The sequence below is a fragment of the Fulvia fulva genome, chromosome 3, assembly GCF_020509005.1.
Source record: "Fulvia fulva chromosome 3, complete sequence".
Lineage (NCBI taxonomy): Eukaryota > Fungi > Ascomycota > Dothideomycetes > Mycosphaerellales > Mycosphaerellaceae > Fulvia > Fulvia fulva.
Window position 1 is genome coordinate 3,657,651 of NC_063014.1, and position 19,817 is coordinate 3,677,467.

At 49.1% G+C, this 19,817-nt stretch overlaps 2 protein-coding genes across 2 annotated transcripts; both read right to left on the reverse strand.

Annotated features, from left to right (window-relative positions):
• Positions 1–1,522: 1,522 nt before the first annotated feature.
• CLAFUR5_08346 (Saccharolysin) lies at positions 1,523–5,615 on the reverse strand (the record flags this gene model as incomplete). Its single annotated transcript, XM_047907494.1, has 4 exons — positions 1,523–3,663; positions 3,720–3,917; positions 4,583–5,197; positions 5,369–5,615. 4 exons carry the CDS (start codon positions 5,613–5,615, stop codon positions 1,523–1,525), a joined length of 3,201 nt encoding a protein of 1,066 aa, XP_047760021.1.
• A 535-nt stretch (positions 5,616–6,150) lies between these two features.
• On the reverse strand, positions 6,151–7,670 carry CLAFUR5_08347 (Dothistromin biosynthesis peroxidase dotB; the record flags this gene model as incomplete). Its single annotated transcript, XM_047907495.1, has 4 exons — positions 6,151–6,995; positions 7,060–7,289; positions 7,342–7,519; positions 7,571–7,670. The coding sequence occupies 4 exons, from the start codon at positions 7,668–7,670 to the stop codon at positions 6,151–6,153; spliced, it is 1,353 nt and encodes a 450-aa protein (XP_047759703.1).
• Positions 7,671–19,817: the final 12,147 nt, after the last annotated feature.

Below are 19,817 nucleotides of genomic sequence, written 5' to 3' on the forward strand. Positions count from 1 at the left end.
ATTACTCCGTAGCTATCTATCCGGGTCCTAGGATTCTAAGTAGATACGTAGCTCCGGTAGTACGCCTACCTAAAGTAACTCCGGTAGCGTAGGGACTAGAAGAATACCTTAGTTATACGTCTCGCGGCCCCTACGTAGGGTATAGCCTTTATAAAGGTACGCTAGCTATATAGCTCTATCGTCCGGCTAGTATAGTCCTAGGCATAGTTTTTATAACCCCTATATTTACGCTAACCCCTTTCAGCTATCAATGTCTATCTCAGAAGGTGTTGCTACCTTCAATCTCATTATCTACACACTTATATACGCGCTATCTATCGCCACTATGCCGAAGGGACGCGTCTTTACCGATTACGAGAAGGGCGAGATGTAGTCTCCTTAGAAACACGCCTACTGGCCGCTACAGTAGATTGTAGACGCCCTTTATACTAACAAAGGCTCTGTCTCTTTAGTAATCTCACGGCTTAAAAGAGTGCCACCTTCTATACCGAGAAAGAGAGGCCTACCACCTATAATTAACACCTCTAAGCGTTAGCGACTTGTCTATCGAGCCACTACTAATACTAATAGCCGCCGCCTACGATACGAACAGATTGCCGCGATAGAGGGCATCTTCAGCGACGTCCGGACAGTAAGAGCTACGTTTAAGAAGGAGGGCTTCTCACGATATGTCGCAACACGTAAGCCGTTATTGACTAAGAAACATAAGGAGGCACGGCTTCGATAGGCAAGGGCTTATATTAAATAGACAGTGGAACAGTAGGCTCAGGTCCTTAAGACAGATAAAGCTTCATTTATATGTGGAATATTCGGACAGGTCTATATGACACGTAGGGCAGATGAGGCTTATCACGAACACTGTCTTATAGCACGCTTCCGCAGGTTCTCAACCTGTATAATATAGGGCTGTATCTCTGCAGATAGACCTATAGAAGTCTATATATTCGAGAAGGGCTCTGTCGACGGTAAGGTGTATCGTAGCTAGATTGTCCCTCTTATCCACACGGCAATTGAGAAGCAGCGAGTGTTAACAGGCTCGTAGGACTGCATTGTTATGCAAGACAACGCCTCAATCCATAAGGCGAAGGCAACGGTGAGTCTATTTAAGGAGAAGGGCCTACACCTTATGGAATGGCCAGCCAATTCACCAGATCTCAACCCTATTGAGAATCTATGGGCTCTTCTTAAGCATAGGGTAGGTGCTCATTTTCCTACAACACGAGATGAGGTAATAGCTGCTATCAAGATTGAATGGGCCAAGCTCACACCTAAGGACATACAACGTATATGCAAGAGTATGCGAGAACGCTGCGAGGCAGTAATAGCCAATAATGGAGGACACACCAGGTGGTGAGCTACGCCAAGCAGTGGATACATCCTTCCTAATGAGGAAAGGTGGAAGAATAGGGGTTGTAAAAACTATGCCCAGGACTGTAGCAGTAGCACAGAGCTGAGTGTACGCAATGTATCTACAGCCTATAGCAATGGGCTGAGCGATGCATGCCATTCCAAGCGCCCTGATCTATGACAGACCAAGCTCCTTGTAGAACGCCTCAGTACTCGGCTCACGGCCCAAGAACTGTTCCAGCGTCTCCATCTCATCCTGGCTGCCACCTTTCTCAAGCACAGTATGTCTATACCGCCTGCCCTCCTTGCCGTTCATCGGGTCCTTCTTGAAGACGGAGTAGAACATGTCGGCAGAGTAGACTTGGCTGGAGAGGTAGCCGTAGTAGCCAGCATCGTAGCCGCCGATCAAGTGGCCGAAAGTGGCCTGACCGTGACCCCAGTGGTACCCTTGGCCAATCTCTTCAGGGCCGTCGATCTTGGAGATATCTTTGCGGAGTTTGTTGTAAGTTTCTGAGGCGTCCAACTTCTCAACGTCGGCATGCGATGCCGGCTCGTGAACTGTCATGTCGAAAATACCAAAGTGGAGCTGGCGGAGGTTGAACAGTGCATCATTGACGTGTTGTGTCCGGATTATGGACTGGATCACATCGTCAGGAATGTTCTCCGATGGTCGCTTGTCCCCGTGCTCCTGCTTGTATGCCTCAGCGTACTCGGGCGAGAGGTATGACCAGTGCTTGCTGAGCGACTTGATCTGCGACGGCGTCCAGCACCAGTTCTCAAGCATCTGCGATGGCGCTTCGACAAAGTCCCTAACTGTCGCAGTGCCGTGGAAACGGCTGTAGATTGTCCGCGAAACAAGGTCGTGGATACCGTGACCGAGTTCGTGGAAGAGTGTGACGACCTCATCGTGCTTAAGGAGAGATGGCTTCTTCGGGGTAGGCTTGCTGAAGTTGCACACCAATGCAGTCGCGGGATATCTCCTCGTGCCATTCTCATTGATGAAGCCAGGCTGGATGTTGAAGTTTGCGGCGTGACCGTACTTGCCATCGCGTGGGTGAAGATCAAGGTAAAGATAGCCAACGAAGCCACCGCCTTCGCCTTGGTCGTCCCAGACGGCAAACACTTGCACATCCTGGTGCCATACGATGTCGTTACCCTTGCCAGTCTCGGAGATCTGATCTCTGTGCTCGCCCTGCACCTCGACGAATTGCAGACCGAAGATCTCCTCAAAGATGTTCAGCATGCCGCCGATCGAGGTCTGCAGTGGGAAGTACTCGGAAATGAGCTTCTGATCGAGCTGATACTCCTTCTCGAGCATCAAAGTGTCGTAGAATCTGTGGTCCCAGAGGAAGTACTTGTCAGCCTTACCCGTCTCGGCCTTCTTCAGCTCCTTGAGCTTCTCAATCTCCTTGAGACCACCTGGCGCGAGGCGCTTCCGGAGATCACCCAAGAAGGTGTCGACAGTCTTTGGTGTCTTGGCCATCTTGTCTTCGATGCGGAAAGTAGCGTGGTTGGGGTAGCCCAAAAGACGCGCACCCTCATCGCGGAGGACGATGGCCTCCTTGAAGAGCTCGGTGTTGCCAGGGCATTTGTTCTCATTAGCAATGAAGACCCTCTGCCGCACCTCCTCGTTCTTGCAGTACTTCAGAGTCGGGAACAGGTCTGGGTACTTGAACGTGAGGAACACCTTGCCCTCGTCTGCAGTGCCCTCCTTGCCCTTTGTCAGGCCTTCCACGACATCTGCAGGTACACCCTCCAGCTCTTTGCGTGTCAGCCACAGACCGCCGTTTTCCTCGTTGAGGTTCTTCTGGAATGTAATGCTCAGCTCGGAGAGCCTCTTCTTGATAGCCTTGAAGCGATCACGGTCAGGTCCCGCAGGGATGCCGAGACCCATGCGGATGTATCCCTTGTGGTCCTTCTCCAGCAACCGCCTGCTTTCAGCATCCAAGCTCTTGTCATCCTTCTGCTTCTTGTAGACTGCATCCACAAGTTGGAAGATGTCCTCGCGCATGGACGCCTCGATCGAGAAGTCGTTCATCTGCTTCTCTGCCTCTGTTGACGCATCACGAACCTTGGCGTCGGTCGACACTGCCTGGTAGAAGCCTATGATGTGGGTCTCGAGTGACATGCGGTTGTCGTCTTGGGCGAAGGGAAGCTCGACATTCTTGAAGGTGGCAGTCTCGGCGGTGACTTCCTTGACGATCTTGTCCCGCAACGCTTTGCTCTCATCGAGAATGCGCTTGGTGTCCTTGAGCAGACTTTCAGGCGTGTGGGTGAAGAGCGGCGGTGCCTGCGGCGGCTTCTTGAAGTTGGCGCCTGCATGTGTTGTTAGTGGTGTGGCATAAGATGTCCACCAATGTGGTGATACATACCCATGGTGGTGCTTGTGACGAGTGGTCTGGTCTGGTGGAAGCTAAATGCTGGCTTGGGGGTGCTGATCTGCGCAACCAACGTTCGCAGTCGGGGAAGCACGTTGTACAGCGCCACAATCGCGACGAGGCAGACGAAGAGGAGGAGGAAAGGGCGACGCAAGAAGGAAGGTCGGGATCCTTTGGGCCAAGCCAGCTTGTCTGATGTCGAGGAAGTAAGGTAACAAGACGCTTGGTTCAATCCTCAGCCTCAGGCCTCCAGCCACCAAGATTGACCGGTCAATAAGGTAAGCTTTGATACGAACTACAGGCCGTGTATCGTGAGGTCTATATGTGATTGTGGATCTTGTGATAACCGTCATGCATAAGACTCGAGAGCATGCAAGACAAGAGGTCCGACACCCGTGCTCACATGCATTGGCCTACACACATTTCTGGAGGAATCGTGGGCATTATCATGAATGAATGTGCGAGCATCACATCGGGCAACCATGCATACATGTATGTACGCTGCTCGATCAGCACTTTCCTCATCAGCCGGGCACACGATGTCAGGCAACGCTTCCAACGCCGACATGGTTGGTCCGCCTTCCGACTGAACACTGACTGAACTCTTCCAGCCCGTCAGCCTTACTCACTTGCTGAGATTGACCGAAGTAGGTCATGGTGGAGAGTTTAATCTCAAAACGTAGCACCACTCTGCAGGTGGAATACGATCTTGCTCATGCCATAGCGCTGACTTTACGAAACAACACCTCCATGCTGACGTTCGCAGCGCCTCATCATCTCATACCCGTAACGCCACGCAATGCGCTCGCTCAACGCTCAAAAACTTCATCCAAATCACCAATCGATGACCCACTCACTCGCACCGCTCTCCCAGAACTCGTCACAAGCTGCCTTGAGCCCAAAGTTACTCCTGAGATCTTCCACCTTCAACGCATCTCTGGTCAAAGGATCCGTCGGACTCCGCTTCAAATGCTCATAAATCGTCGCTCGCTCATACGAATGTCCGTTCTTCGTAATGACTGGATCATGCATCGGCTCGAACGTGATCATATCGATCAAATGATCTGGGATCTCCCTCGGCTTATGATTCGCTGGATCCGCTGCTTCGAAGACAGATCGTAATGTCGCGATCTTTGAGTCGTAGTTCCCAGCAACTTCCTCTGTGCGTTCAGAAGCTTCGACATTTCCCAGTTGGCCTCGGTGAAGCTGTGCCGATATTGAGTCCAGCTCGCGCTGCTTCTGTGATTCCAAAGTCTCCTCCAACTCGGCCCGCATATCGCCCTGGCGGCGGAGACGCTCACGATCTCGGGCGGCGAATTTTGCTTTCTTGCACTTCAGCACAAAGGCGGAGAAAGTTTGAAGGTCTAGAGGCGAGATCTTTGCTGCTGGCGCTGGGTGGAGGACTTGGTGATATGCTGTCAGTGCCGATGAGAGAGCTTCGTGAGGGTGGTGGAGAGCTAGCTGTGCTTGAGCTGTTGAAGTGATCAGCACAGTTCCTGAGTAGAGCCTGCAGTGTTTGCCCAATGAGAGACGCATGTTGAGTGCATCTCTCTGACAAAAATACAGTCGACAAGAAGTGTCGTAGACCTCAGACCTTGAAGCCTCTGCAGAACGTAGCGTCTTCATAGTCAGCTTATACTTACCCAAGAAGTAAAAAGCCTTGTGGTTCTGTCCATTAGGCCCAGTAATCTCGATCGACTTCAGACAATCATTCACAGCACCATCCCATTGCTGCAACTTCAGCCGCACATTGGCGCGATTTGTGAAAATGAGCTGGTTCTTCGAGTACTTCTGTATTGCCTGTGTGTAACACGCTTCGGCCTCGATGTATTCGCCATTACGGAATGCGGCATTGCCCTTTTCTTTGAGTTGGTCGGCGAGATATGACATGACTCCGCTCCGATGTGGTGAGAGTTGAGAGTCAGAGTTGGTGAGCGGACAGGCTCCAAGAGGGCGGGAAAGAGGGTGGTGGTTTGTGCTGTGGTGAATACCGGTCAGCAATGTTGTGAGGCGAAGTGTAGCACGGGGAAGCACAGCCCGAGACGAAAGTGGGGCTGTTTGTGCCGGATCGGGTAGGCGGCCAGTGATTATTCATTCACTTCATTGTTCTAGAAGTTCATGGAAGTGTAGTGTGATTTTGTCTCCGTCTGCTCATTCATCGCATCTGTGTTTGTATGGTTGGATCGAGGATGTCACTAAGACGTGGTGTGCTCTGCTACAGACCGCTGGTGCCTGATTGGAGGTGTTCTGCTCTCGTCAATAAAGACTTGATGAACGTCAAGTAAGATTTGATGCGACTGCCAGCGATGGGCAGCTAGATCGTCAGCGATGATAAGGTCAAGTATGTGATGTTGTGGAGGAAATGTCTGGTCGTAACGACAAGGTCATTACAAACTTCTAAGTATCGTTATCCACACATCCACATCTAGTTCTTGTATGGATTCCTCTGTCCCTGCTGCTTGGCCAGCATGCCTGGATATGCCTGCCCGTATGACAACACACTCTTGCCTGCCGGCAGGTTGGGGCAAGTCAACATGAATGGCGAGATAGCTGGAATAAGAGTGGTTGGGATCATGGCCAGGACCTTCTGCAGGGCAACGCCGGTGAAGACGTTGTCCAAGAAGCTGGGCACATCGGCCTGAATAGCCTGAGCAATGAAGCACATGGCACGGTCTGGGTCGCTCAAGTCCTCGAAGCTGTTCAGAAGGCCACCGGAGATGTCACCAGCGTCGACACCGCTGAAGGAGTTGACCTCACCAGTGTTGCCACCGACTTGGCAGTTGGATGGGTAGGATGCACATTGCTGAGCAGTGGAGATACCAATGTCGGCGAGTGTCCACGCATCATCGTTGGCACGGCGGTACCAGTTATCTGGGATCCTTTCATGGCCGTACGTGAAGACGAGCTGGTTGTTGGCATCGCGGGTGTATGAGAAGAAAGACTCAAACACCTCTGGGGTGAGGAAACCACGTGGCTCTTCAGCAGAGTGGTTGGCAAGCAGCTCATAGGCGAACATGTGTGCACCGAAGGTGAAGGCGACACCTGCGTAGGCTGGAGAGAAATAGTTGGGGTTGGTGGCGATGGAGTGCTGCTTGCGGTTGTACTGGTGCTCAGCAAGAACCTGAGGGGTGAGGTTACCACCGGTGCGGGCCTTTGCAAGGTCGAGCAGCTCCTGGGCGAACTCTGGGTATGATGCGCAGTTGCTGTTCTGCGTTGGTGCGAGCCAATCACCACGGGTGATGGAGGCATCTCCTTCAGTCTTCAGGTGACCTACAAACAGAAGTTTGTTAGCGATACTCGAGAAGCTACTGCCTTGTGCCCTTCCATAACGTACCATATGCGCAGATACCGGTCTGGTTGCCGAGGATATCACCGATGAGGCCCAGGGAGTTGGTCTTGTCGGAGTGGTATCCAATACTCCATCGTCCGCTCAACGGGTCACCATCGAAGAACATGGTGGCAGTCTGGAGGAAGATGGTTGCGGTGTGGTCGAGACCGAACGCCTCCCACAGTCCAGTGTTGATAGACTGGGAGTCGGCAATTCCATCACGTGGAAGGTAGCCACTATGCGGACGTCAGCATCATTCAGATAGATTTCGTGACTTCTTCGACGTACTGGTTGGCAGCGGCGTTGAGTCCTGCGCATGGACCACGGATATCACCAGGGCCAGGTGCGCGCCACTCGTGCTCGCCAGAGGTCGACACAAGCTGGCTCTCAGGGTCGAACTTGTTGTACAAGGCGTGGAGTGGAGAACCTGGGAACTCTGGGAACGGGACCGTTGGGATGCTCTGGCCTGTGTTTCTGTCAGATCATGATCTTAGAATGTACGATGAATGTCGCTTACGCTTCTGCTCCGCAACTTGCTGAGCGATATGAGGGAAGGCAGAGACGAGAACCGACGAGCTCTCAAGGAGCGCGACGGCGGTGGTGAGTTTGTTGAACATGATGACAACTGGGTGTGGTTGTTGCAAGGAATGATGAGGCTGACTTTGGGAGATCGCAAGCCGTTCTTATACGGCGCTGTGCCCATAGACGTCCCCTCTCGCTGGTATCGATCTCCGTTGTACTACCATTACTCTGGGTACCAACTACTGTGCTAGCAGGCAGTAGTATACTCTATTCGACAAGTCTTTGCCACTTCGAGCAATCATAAACGCTCAATCATCGTGTACCTACAAACGCCTTGTCTGGGCAGCCGTAAGTGCCGCAAGCACAGCAGAGAGGTTGGCAGAGAGTTGGACCTTTGTGCGGTCGCGCACATACATATGTTGTCCGTGGGCGTTTCCTAAGCAGACTAGTGGAAGGTGAAGTCGCATTACATGTCGATCTCATGCCAAGTCCAGGAAGGCGTGAGGGCAAAGCGGTTATCCTTCATCTACAAACCTACCCCCCATGCCGGTCGAATGTGGTCTAGTCGAACGCCAGATCTGCAATGACGCCGCTCCGAGAGAAGTCCGCAAATTGACAAATGTAATCAATCACCCATGAGTGGTGCTCGTCGTCTTGTGGTAGTACCGGAGTACACTCCTGCACGGAAAAGCAGGAACTCTCCGCCCTTGGAGAGAAAAGATGTTTTCGCTGCGCGCAATCTTATTCTTAAGCTTACTTCCTGCCTGGGCACTGGAGTGCTGGGGTAGAGGGTGGAGGTGTAAACAGTCCAGACCGAACAGAATCTGGTCAGCAATATCGCACACTCTGCTGCTGGTATACGAGGATACCTGATGCCTTTCTAGACCGTCGCCGAGGTCTTTATGTTGAGATGCTCCTAATGCACGACAATCCAGGTCGTTGCCCATGTGACTGGTGTTGAAAGGTCGCCTCGACAGCAGAATAATCCTTCGAGGGCGCAGTACCAGTACCTGCGCTTGCTGCGGAAGGAGAGTGGTGACGATGTCGTCTGCGGCAGGTCATGGTGGGCAGTGGTGGCAAAACTCTCGCTTTCTGCGCGATGACGGCTTCTCGAGCGACCGCACATTCACGGCAGTTCCAAAACCGATAGGCCAAAGCCGATGAACCAGAGTGGGGAAGCACTCAATAGAAATACTGACATTGGCCATCTGGAGGACCACGGCTGTTCAGTAGGCGCAAGGTGAACGTGTTGAGCTGTATCGACGAGGCATGCAAGTATGATGCGCAAGATGGCGACTGTCGCTAGCTGACCCTGCGTATCGCAGGGCTGCATACTCGCGCGCTGCGAGAACGAACGGTGGCAGTAATTGTCCGCATGCTACGCTGGGCTACGCGCCAGAATGTGCTCGAAACGCGCGCAGTCGACGGAACAGTCGTCAGAGCAGTCGCAGACCTCGAGCACGTCGGGAGAGCAACTTGGCCTTTGGGGCAGGGCATTTTTCCAGATTGGAAGCCTGGCCAGACCGCTGCTGACCCGCTGGCAGAGATCGGGTCGCGGCCGGTCAGCTGCCACGTAGGTTCCTTGTGGCCGGAGCGGCTATAGCTCGTGCAATAGTCGCTGCATCGTTCGGGTCAACCTCAAGAACATCCGGTGTGAGACTCACATGGTACCTGGGTCATCACGCACTCGGGAGCGAAGGCCACCAGCTCCTTCAAATGCAAGCCTCCTCTTGATCAGGGTCCATGGTGTGCTTGTACCTATGGTCAGGATCTGGTAAGGTGGTAGCTATATGACATCAGCCATGCCCAAGGCGTGTACATGATTGACCTGCGGTGCTGAAATCCCATTGAAATTTTAGCGAAGCACAAATTCTTGCTCAACAAGGCTTTGGCTTCTCCCAAGATCTTTCAACGCATCGTACGTGATACCGTGTGTATATGCGAGTCCATGGAAAGTCCACTCCTCTCGAGCTGACCTCAAAACGAATGGTAGCCTGCTGCCATCGAACATGCAATGGTGTCGCCGACCTCTACAGCACTTGGTGCGAGGCCCATGAAACCTGAGGCCGTTGTAAAGAGAGCAGGGTCGCGTGATGAGAACAGAGTATGTCGCCAGTATCGCGAGACTTCCATGTAGCCGAGTGAAGCGTGTCGGCGCAGCTCTGCTGGCAAAACCTGCTGCTCTGCCCCACAGGTAGAAGGCTGCAGCGAGAGCACTTTGACAATTTGCTGTTTTGAGCTTCATTGTCCGGAACGCGTTGATCGAGCATTTGAAGTATGCCACAGTATCAGCACCAAATCCCATGGGCTCTATGCAGCCGCGAAGCCATTCGACGCGACGGGAGAAGTCATCACCGTGAACACTCTCAGGCTGTAATTCAGCTATCTCTGCTGTGGAGTAGGGGTTCGAGATTTTGTCGTAGGCGTGCGGAACCTTTTGGTCGAGGACAGCATCCACCAGCAACGACGTGAGCCGTGTTTCAGCGAGGTTCTCGGGTCTAGTGAAAGACAGCGTCGTTCTCGATACCACAGTGTCGAATGCAAAGTCCTTGACAGTGAGCCTGTCGGCATCTGGATTCAGCTGTACGGAGAAGTCGGATGTGCTGCCAGGAGTATTCCAATTATGCCTGCCAAGACTTTTCAATGCTCCGATGTTGGTATCTGTTGGAATGTTGGTGTTGAAATCTACCACCCATGAAGGATTCCCTCGACGGACCCCAGACGTAGGACAATGCCTCGTACTTGGGGTGCGAGGACAGTCTCGCTGTACGAAGACGGCAGACAATGTGATCAGACCATTGTGCGGGCTGAATGTCTAGCGAGCGGATCTCATCAGCCAGTTGCTTTAGTGCAGCGTCCGCCTCGAGGCTGAACATCACATTCCGATGCTTGTTCCATACCAGAGCTGTACAGTCTGGCGTGTTCAGAGGAAGGTCGAGGGGTGAAACACATGAAGCATAACTGATGTATTGAGATAGTATGTAGCGAAAGGAAGAAGAGATATAAGCTCAGTGAGTGAATGCCTCAGACACTTGTGCATCCATACTTCATAACCCTGCCCCAGCCTAGTAGCATTAACTCACCCCCTTAACGGGTGCTATGCGCGCTAGTGTATACTAGTAGTAACGTAGGAGATATATATAGCTACTAGGCTCCCCTATTTCTATCCTATTATCTATGTCTTATATATCTAGGGTATCTAGTAGTTCGTTATAGTAGGTAAAGGACGAAAAGCCTAAAAAAAAGTCGAAGTTAAAGTTGAAGTTAACCGATATTTTCTATATTCTTGATAGCTAAGTAGGTTAATCTAGTAACGGCGTACTAATAATATAAATGGTCGATTAGCGCGGTATTCGTAAGAGCTAATAATAGTATAGAGAATAGCTAGTAATCTATAGCGATTATATATAATCTAATCGCCTTAGCGTAATTAACTATATTAGGTTAGTAAATAAATCGTTAGTACTAGTAGCTTAGTAAACCTATTAGTAATCTAATCGTTAGTACTTACCGAAGTTATAGTAATAGTACTATCTATAATCTTCTTACGGATATAGTAATATCGCGTATTAATATACTTAGTACGGCCCTCGACGGAGCCGTTAGTAATAGATAGATAGATTTGTTATTCCCCTATTCTAGGACCCTATTCGGCCTATATAGGTATATATCTATTGTTATATATAAAGGGAAACCCGAATAGGTAAAAACCCTTCCCGCCCCTAACTTCTCCTTATCTAGATTAGCTTTCCCTCTAAACGTACGTAGTCTATATTACTACCCCGTTAGCCCCCGCTCCTAGCCGGTCTTATCGCGCTACGCCGTGTCCTCTCTTCCTATACTACTCCTACTACGCGGTACTATTCTAGCTAGCTATTCTCTAGTATCTAGTTCGTAATACGCCGTAGGTCCTTAACGTTATTAATAAGTGCCCTAATCGTCCGGTTCCTCGCCTTTACTATCTACTCCCCCCTTCCTAGCGACTACCTCGGACAGACGAGGAGTACGTGCCGTACGTTCTAGGAGCGATAGCCGTAGGGGCAGCTAGTATTCGTGTATCCTAGAACCTTCCTCTATAATAGGTACCCCTAGAGGCCGATGTGTTCGCTTCGTAGTTAGGTTACTATACTACTCTATACCCTCGTAAGGCGGTAGTAGATAAGCTTCGGGGGGCGCTTGACCGCGGATTTTGTACCTAACTACTCCTTAGGTTGTCCCGCTAGCTAAGGGCGTCTACTATACCCTATAGCCGTTAGTAATATAAATAGCTAGCTAATTATCTTTAAATAGCGTAACTAGCCTTACTTTACCCTTATATCTAATCTCTTTAAGGGGCTTAGTAAGCGCTACTACCTCCTTAGCTCCGAGCGTTATTTAGACGTATTTAGCCTTAGTAGATAATAGTATAATAATAGTCTAGCGGCCTAACTTATTATAAAGAGTAAGCCTTTAGATCTTAGTATAGACTAGGCCCGTACTTCCGACCGTAGACTTTATCGTAGCGCCCGATAGTCCTTATACTTTCTCCGTATCGAACTTACTATATACTACGACAAACCTTAGTATATACGTTATTTACCTCGTAATATTAGGTTCAATTGTTTAATTACCTACTCTCCTCGATAATATTATATTAGACTACGCGATAATACCGTTAGCGAGTAAAAGCTCTAAGAGAGGGATATCGAATATTAATCTAGAAAGTATCCTTTAAGAGATATATAGTATTACGGGCAGCCCGCGACCCCTCACTATAGCTACGTCGGCCCGGGTAAACCTTAGACCTTCCGTATCGGGTTAGCGCGGCTTAGCTTTACTTTATAACTTCGCCGCGCCTCGCGCTTCTCTTTCGTAGCTTCGTAGAACAACAACTCTCTTATTCGGACCCTATAGTACGCGCGCCCTTATAGTTTGTTCTACTACCCTACCTAGATCGCGGATCTAGGTAAGGGACGCGTAATAATAGGAATAGATAGAACTATAGAACTCGAAGAACGTGTAGAGTCGTATTAGAATATAGAATACGATAAGGCGTATAGCGCGTAAGTACCTAGAGAACGTAACGCGGCGACATTATTAGTAGGTAGTCGCCCGCTCGTAGATAGTTAGGAAATAGGTATCGTTACGCCTCCCCTAAACCTAGACAATATAACTTTATAGACAAACGGCGGTATACTACCGCTACTAAAGCCTAAGGGTAAAGGTAGGTAGCGTATATCTCTTTTCCCCGACCTCTCCTCTTTTCCTCGGAGTTAGATATAGGACGATAACCGGCGGTTATAGTAGATACCGGTGTCGCGCTATAATAGGAAGTTAATAAAGCTTACTAGAAAGCCTTCGAGCGAGAAGAAGGTAGTAAGATTAACTTTATAGAACTGTTCGAGTTCAAGCTCGAAGAGAACCTAGACGGCGACCTAGACGAGGTATACCTATTACTCGACGAGGTAGAGTACATTCTTATATCCGAATACTAGAATGTTATACTAGACAAACTTACGACCCTCGTATCCTAGTAGCCGGAGACTACCTACGACTTCGTGCTATAGGTAGTAAATATAGCGATCACTAATAGTAGATAACTCGATATAATAGAGCGAGCTAATAACCTCTAGAACACCTAGTACACTATGCTATATACTAAGTATAACCGTATCTATAAGATACTACGAAGCGAGGGAGCTATAATATAGAAGATGGCCGTAGACCTAAAGAGTAAGAAGGATTATAACCTAGTAAAGTTATAAGGGGTAGAGAAGAAGTATAGGGAGGCTAATAACCTATATAAGCAATTTAGCGAGATTTACAAAAAGGAGAAGAAGAAGGTATAGGATACTAAAGCTAAGAACTAGGCTCTATAGAAGGAGGTTAACGATCTAAAGACTCGAGTCTAAGCTACTAAAGACACTATATAGAATAGAGGTAGGGGCCGCTCTAGTCGCCGACCCTCCTATTTACCTCCGCGCGAGACTTTACTCGAGTAGCTAATACGTAAGTATCGTAAAGCTACTAGTAGAGGCGGCGGCGGGGGAGGCTATAGTAACGATAATAATAACGGTAATAGTAATAACGACCGAGGACGTAATAGAAACGGTCTACGACCTAATAATAATAACGGTCGCGACTCTCGAGCGCGTAATACCCGTATATCGACTCCCCTAACCGAACTTTTAGAACGCCTATTTACTATTAACCGTACTCTAATACGCGGTATCGAGGTTAGTAAGGACGTACCTAATCCGAAGTACTTTAAGAACGGTAACGACCCTAACTTCGATAGTTAGTATAGTAGCGTACTTCTTAAGCTAACTATAACTACTTTCCGCTCCGAGGTAGACGGCCTACGTTTTATATATAGATAGACATAGGGTAAACCTTAGAGGAGTATTAAGCCGAGGATCCCCGTGCCTAGATAATAATTATTTAACGAGTTCAAGACTAGTAAAGAACTACTAGATTAGATAACGCGCTAGTACGGTACCCGTAACGAAGGAACTAAGGCTATAGTTAATATTGCTACCTATAAGTAGGAGTAGGGCGAGACCTTTATTACCTTCTACGCTCGCTACTCGAAGCTACGTGCTTAGATAGAGTAGACCGACGAGACTGAGCTAATACTATTTCGTAACCGCCTAAACCGTAAGTACTTTATTAAGACTTTTGGCGATAGGGAAGTAGATAGACGCTTATACGATATATAGGATGTTATTAAGGAATGTACGGTACTAGATAAGAGCTTCTACGAGACCGACCGACTATATCTATAGAAGGAGCGCCTACGTAGTAACCCTAATTCGAACAATAACGGCGTATAGGGCGGTAGTAATACCGTAGGCGCCGTAGCTACTAGTACGACCGCTATAATCGTCTAGCGACTACTATAATACGTAGGTACGAAGAAGAAGGAGGACCTACCGGTTTACTTATAGAACCTACCTTTATTAAACCGTAAGTAGCGTAAGGACCTTAAGAAGTAGGGTAAGTGCTACCGCTACCGTATAGGCTCGTACGTATTAACGAACCCCGAATGCCCGATATATAGTTACGACGGCGACTACCGCCCTCTACGTCTACGAAACAACGCGAACGCTAACCCGAACCTTAGCTCCCTTACTACCGACCTATAGTAATAGGGAAATGGTACGACCGCTACCTAAGCGTAGTAGATAGCGGTTAGTAACTAAACTTTCTAAGATAGAAAGAGCATAAGATTAAGAGATATAGAATATAAGAGACGGACTATAGTAAGGAGCTTAAGATATCGATATATATACTCGATAAATAACAACTGGCTATACACCCTTATATAGTATTACCCGTAATAATATAATATAAAAAGGCTCGCGGCCTTACAGATTCTACCTCTACCTCTCTCTTTCTTAATTAGAAATTTATACGTAAATATATAACCCCCTTAATCCCTTTAACGAAGAACAGACGATTAACACTAGGAGATAGATCGGCTATAGCGCGTTAGATCATATATATAGCCCTTATAGACGTAGTTATCGGCGGTTATTACGAGTAAATACTATACTACGTTATGACCTTAAATACGACATCGTCTTTAGACTACCGTAGCTCTCCGCGTACAACCCGAATATCTTCTAGGAAACTAGCGAGGTGGCGTTTAGATCTAACTACTGCTTCGGTCACTATCTATATAGATAGATAGATATTTCATTAAGCTGTTGTAGTGCCCTTTGGCCTATGCAGCTATGCTATCTTGTTTTTGTATATATAGAGGGGAAACCGTATTAGTGAAAACCCCTCCTCCTTCCCGCCCGTCTTTTCCTCCTCGTTGTCGTCTTGAATTTCCCTTATTAGGGGTACGCTAGTGTCATAGGCCTGCCCTGATGACTACCCTATCTACAACCCCCCTCGCTTCCGCCTCTTGTCTATCTACTCCTCCGTCTCGCTCGCGAGGCTAAACTGCTAGAGGTATCCCTACTGTAGTATCTACCGAGAGATTCGGCGAATGTTGCCTTTGTCCCTAATGATTGACTTGTAGTCTCTCCTTCCCGCTTGGTGCCTCCAATTTCCCCTGCCTCTCGCCCACTGCGGGCATCGTAGTAGCATATGTTCTGGGTTTTGCGATAGGTAGCCACACTGGTAGGCTGGGCTATAGATGTCTAGTACGCGTCTTCTAAATAGGTAGGCCCTTAACCTATTGTGTTCGGACCTGATTTGGATCGCTATGCTTGCCTCGGCCCTTGTCAGGTCCCTATATAGCTAGTAATTATGTCTCTGGAAGGCTCGGAGCGCTATCGGGCCTGTTGTCTTAGGGGGCTTCTTTTTCCAGTCCTGCTCCTATAGGCAGCTCGCTATCTATTCCGCTAGGCTTTGGGTCTTAGCCTTGCTCCCGCCGGCCTAGCGAGTCCTACGCTCCTCCTCTTTTCGTGCTAGCCATTCGGTGCTTGTCTATATAGCCGCAAAGGTAGTAAGGTCATCCTCTTTTTGGCTTGTCCTATGTCCGGCCCCTCTCCGGTAGTGGCTTTCTATCTTATTCTTTGCCTCCTAGATCGTAGTTTGTACTAGGTAACCTGTCGTCCTTGCCGCGTATTGAATTCTTATTCCCCGGATGTACTGGCCGATTAGTAGTGTTCCTGTCTCCATTTCTACCGTGCTTGTTGACGTTGTCTTGTATGCGCCTAGTACCCTACGTAGGTTGCCTGCCTATGTCCTGTTTAGGGGTTGCTCTATCCGTTTCGGGATCGGCTTGCCTACGCCTCCTGTTCCCCAAATCTGTGCCCCGTATAGCATAGCTAGTCTGACGATCGCCTTATACATTACTCTTGCCTTGTCGAATGTTGCTCCCTATATAGATGCCGTAAGTCTCTTTATCGAGGCTTCGTTGACTTGTGCTCGACTCTAGGCTTTCTTAACCTATACATTCTAGCTTAGCTTCGGGTCGAGCCAGATCCCTAGTACTCGTAGCTCCGCTGATAGCTTTGTCTCGTAGCCTTGGATTCTTACCGCCGCCTTTATGTTATAGTGTGTTCTCGCTTTACTGAAGTGTATAAGTTGGTACTTTTTAGGGGCGAACTGGGCACTATGCTTCTTTGCCCACTCCTCGCATTTCTTGTGCCTATCTTTAAGGAGGCGACAGTTCTCTTCTATCGAGTCTCACTAGGCTAGGATGTTTATATCGTCTACGAACCCCGATGCTAAGGTTTGCGGAGAGGTGAGTAGGGGGATTAGATCAGACATAAATATTAGAAACAGGATAGGGGAGAGTATAGATCCCTAAGGTATTCCAGTCTCTGCCTTTACCGGGTCGGACGTGTACCTTCCTAGGACTAGGTATGTCGTCCGTTCCTAGAGAAAGGAGTAGACAAACGTCGTTACCTACTAGGGGATGCCTTTCTACTATAGGATATGTATTAGCCTTTAGTATAAGACGTTATCGAAGGCCCCTACGATGTCGAGGGATAGTAAGGTCGCCGCTCGGTTCTTACCGTAGTGCTAGAGGGTCTGAATTTGCTCCGTAATTAGCTCTATTACTATTAGTATCGATCGCTAGCTTCTTCCCCCTATCTATGTTACTAGGAGTACGTAGTTGTCCTCGGCAAGCTACGTAAGTCTCTAGGCTACTATCTTTTCTAGGACCTTCCCTATCGTGTTTAGAAGTGCGATTGGTCTATACGACTTGGGCTGAGTATAGTCCTCTTTCTGTGGCTTACGTAGCACTACTGTCATAGACTCTCTATACGGCTTCGGGTGATACCCTAGCCGTAGGCACGCGGTAAATAGGTTTGCTAGGCTCGGCGCGATCTCTTCTCTACACTCTTTTAGCAGTATGTTTAGTATCCTGTCTAGGCCTGGGGCTTTCCGTCCTTTTAGCTTACTTATGACTCCTGTTACTATGTTAGAGCTAACCGCCTAATCCATATCTAGGGGTTCCGGGTATATGCTCGGGTCGATATCCGTAAGGTCTGCCTCTACTTACGTCGAAAAGAAATGGTCGGCTAATGCTTTTGCCTTGCCCCGGGGCGTAGCCTAGGCAATCCCTTCGCGGTCTACGATTAGGGGGAAGTGAGGGGTTTGCTGCTCTTTAGGTAGTCGTGCCTATTTAGCAAGTCTCTATATCTGTTCCGGGTTTTCTATAACGAGCCCGATCGTCGCTCTCTAGTCCTGTAGCTTATCGCGTCTTATCTGTGCCTTCTTCTCTTGTGTCGCGCGACAGTATTGCTCCTACGTCTCTTAGGTATGCTCCTTCGTCCACTGTCGCCTTGCCCTTCTAGCCTCCCTTACCTTCGTAGAGCATTTAGGGGTCTAGAAGGCCTTCTGCTACGTTAAGGGCCGGAGTAACGGCGTATATTGTTCCGCTGCTTGCTATATGACCGAGGTAATCTGTTCCGCTACTTGATCTAGCTGAGCTGTCGTCTCGAGTTCTCTATACTGTAGTAGGTTCGCTATTAGGAAGCCTCTTATGTCGTCCTAGCGTGCCTTCTTCTAGTTACGGCGTGGTTCGCTTACTAGCTCCTCTATCGCCTTCACCCCTAGCGTCGTTTGGATAGGGATATAGTCTAAGGAGGCTTCTAGCGCGTAGTTCGGTCGGCATTGGACTAGTCTCTCTTCAAGTTCTCGTAATAGAAAGTATAGGTCGATCGTGCTTATACTTGAACGGGCCTTCTACGTCTCTGTTCCCTTTGGTATTACTAAGGCCATTCCGTAGCGTACGGTTATATCCGGTAGCTTTTCCCCTAGAAACGCGTGCGGGGGAGTGAATTCGAGTCCCTACCGTAGGTGGTAGAGGTTGAAGTCGCCGAGGAGTACTTGCTTTATGTCTTGGCTTAGGGTCCGCTCTAGGTAGGCGAGGGTTCCTAGTTCCCTACTCGTCCGACCCCGCGGTAGCGGGTTATAAACGTTATGGATCTGGATAGGGCCTTGTGTCGTGTCGATCTAGATTGATGTTATGTCTCCTAGGTTGCCCTGCTACGGTAGTATAACCTTCTACGACTCAAGGTCTATATTCTTGCTTACGTATATACATGTCCTCGGGATGACGCCTCGTTAGCCCGCGATTACGGTGTAGTATCTCCGGTCATTACAAGTGGCTAGGAGTCCTTCGTAGGGGTTGACCTATAGTTCCTATACCGCGATAACGTGGTGCCGTAGCGGGTCTAGCTCTTATAGAAAGTGGCGCTGGACCTTGTCCCTACTTTTGTTTACGTTGTACTGTACGATAGTAATGTCGTCGTATAGTATCATTCGTTATCCGTGAGGTCCATTTCCGTGCTAACCTACTGTGTCTCCTGAGCCTGTATCTCGCTGTCCGGCTGACCCTAGGGCCGCTAGGGCGCCCCAAAGATTCGCATTTGGCCTAGTTCGTTAGCGGCCCGGTTAAGGTGTCGAGGCCTACCGGGAGGTGGATGCGTTTACGGTTAGGCTCCCTTGTTCGTCTCTTCTGCCCTCTTCCTTTTGCTCGGTTCGAAGCCCTTGTATACGGTAGGTCCCTCCTGCTACCGTTAGGGGTACCTAGCTAGTGTAGAAATCCTTGCTTGCCTCGCTCGTTCTTGTGCTACTATTCTAGTTAGGCATTAGCTTGAATACGCTAGGTGCCTTCTGCCGTAGTATACACACCTGCTCTCCTTTTTTGGGCATTCCCTTCCCTAGTGTGGGCCTGCGTAGTGAGGACACCTTGGGGTCTTCTCCCCGCATTTTGGGGCTATATGACCGTACTGTTGGCATTAGAAGCATTGTAGTACCCTGTGGCTACTCTGATAGATCTCCGTGTCTATTCTCTCGCAGTTCCAGAATAGCCTATTGTCTAGTATCTAGTTAGCTTGTTCCGCTGTCTCTACCCAGATGATAAGCGATAAGTGTGTCTTTTCTCGGTCTACTGTCTTGTGCAGCCATACCGCCTTCGTTAGTCGTACTCCTAGGGAGGTGTTCTAGTTCTGTACTTGGAGGTAGGGAAGGTCTTCGACCTTGAATGTCCTAGGGACCCCGTAGGCGATGACGGTATACTGTTAGTGGGAGACTCGTGCCGACTTCGCGACTTTAGTAGTCCACTCCTTATAGGTCTCTAGCTTTCGTCTGTTAGACTCTTATACGGTAAAGAGTCTCACTACGCCTGTTGCCTCTACCCTCGCTCTAACTACCTCCTTTTGGCCGATTCTGTCGACAATCTCCTTGCTTATTAGGGCTGCGATTTCTTGTTTTTCCGCCGGATTAGTAATGTATAGGCGTACCGCCTTGCTTGCCTTCGGAGGGGGTTGATTCTTACCTACTACTACTGT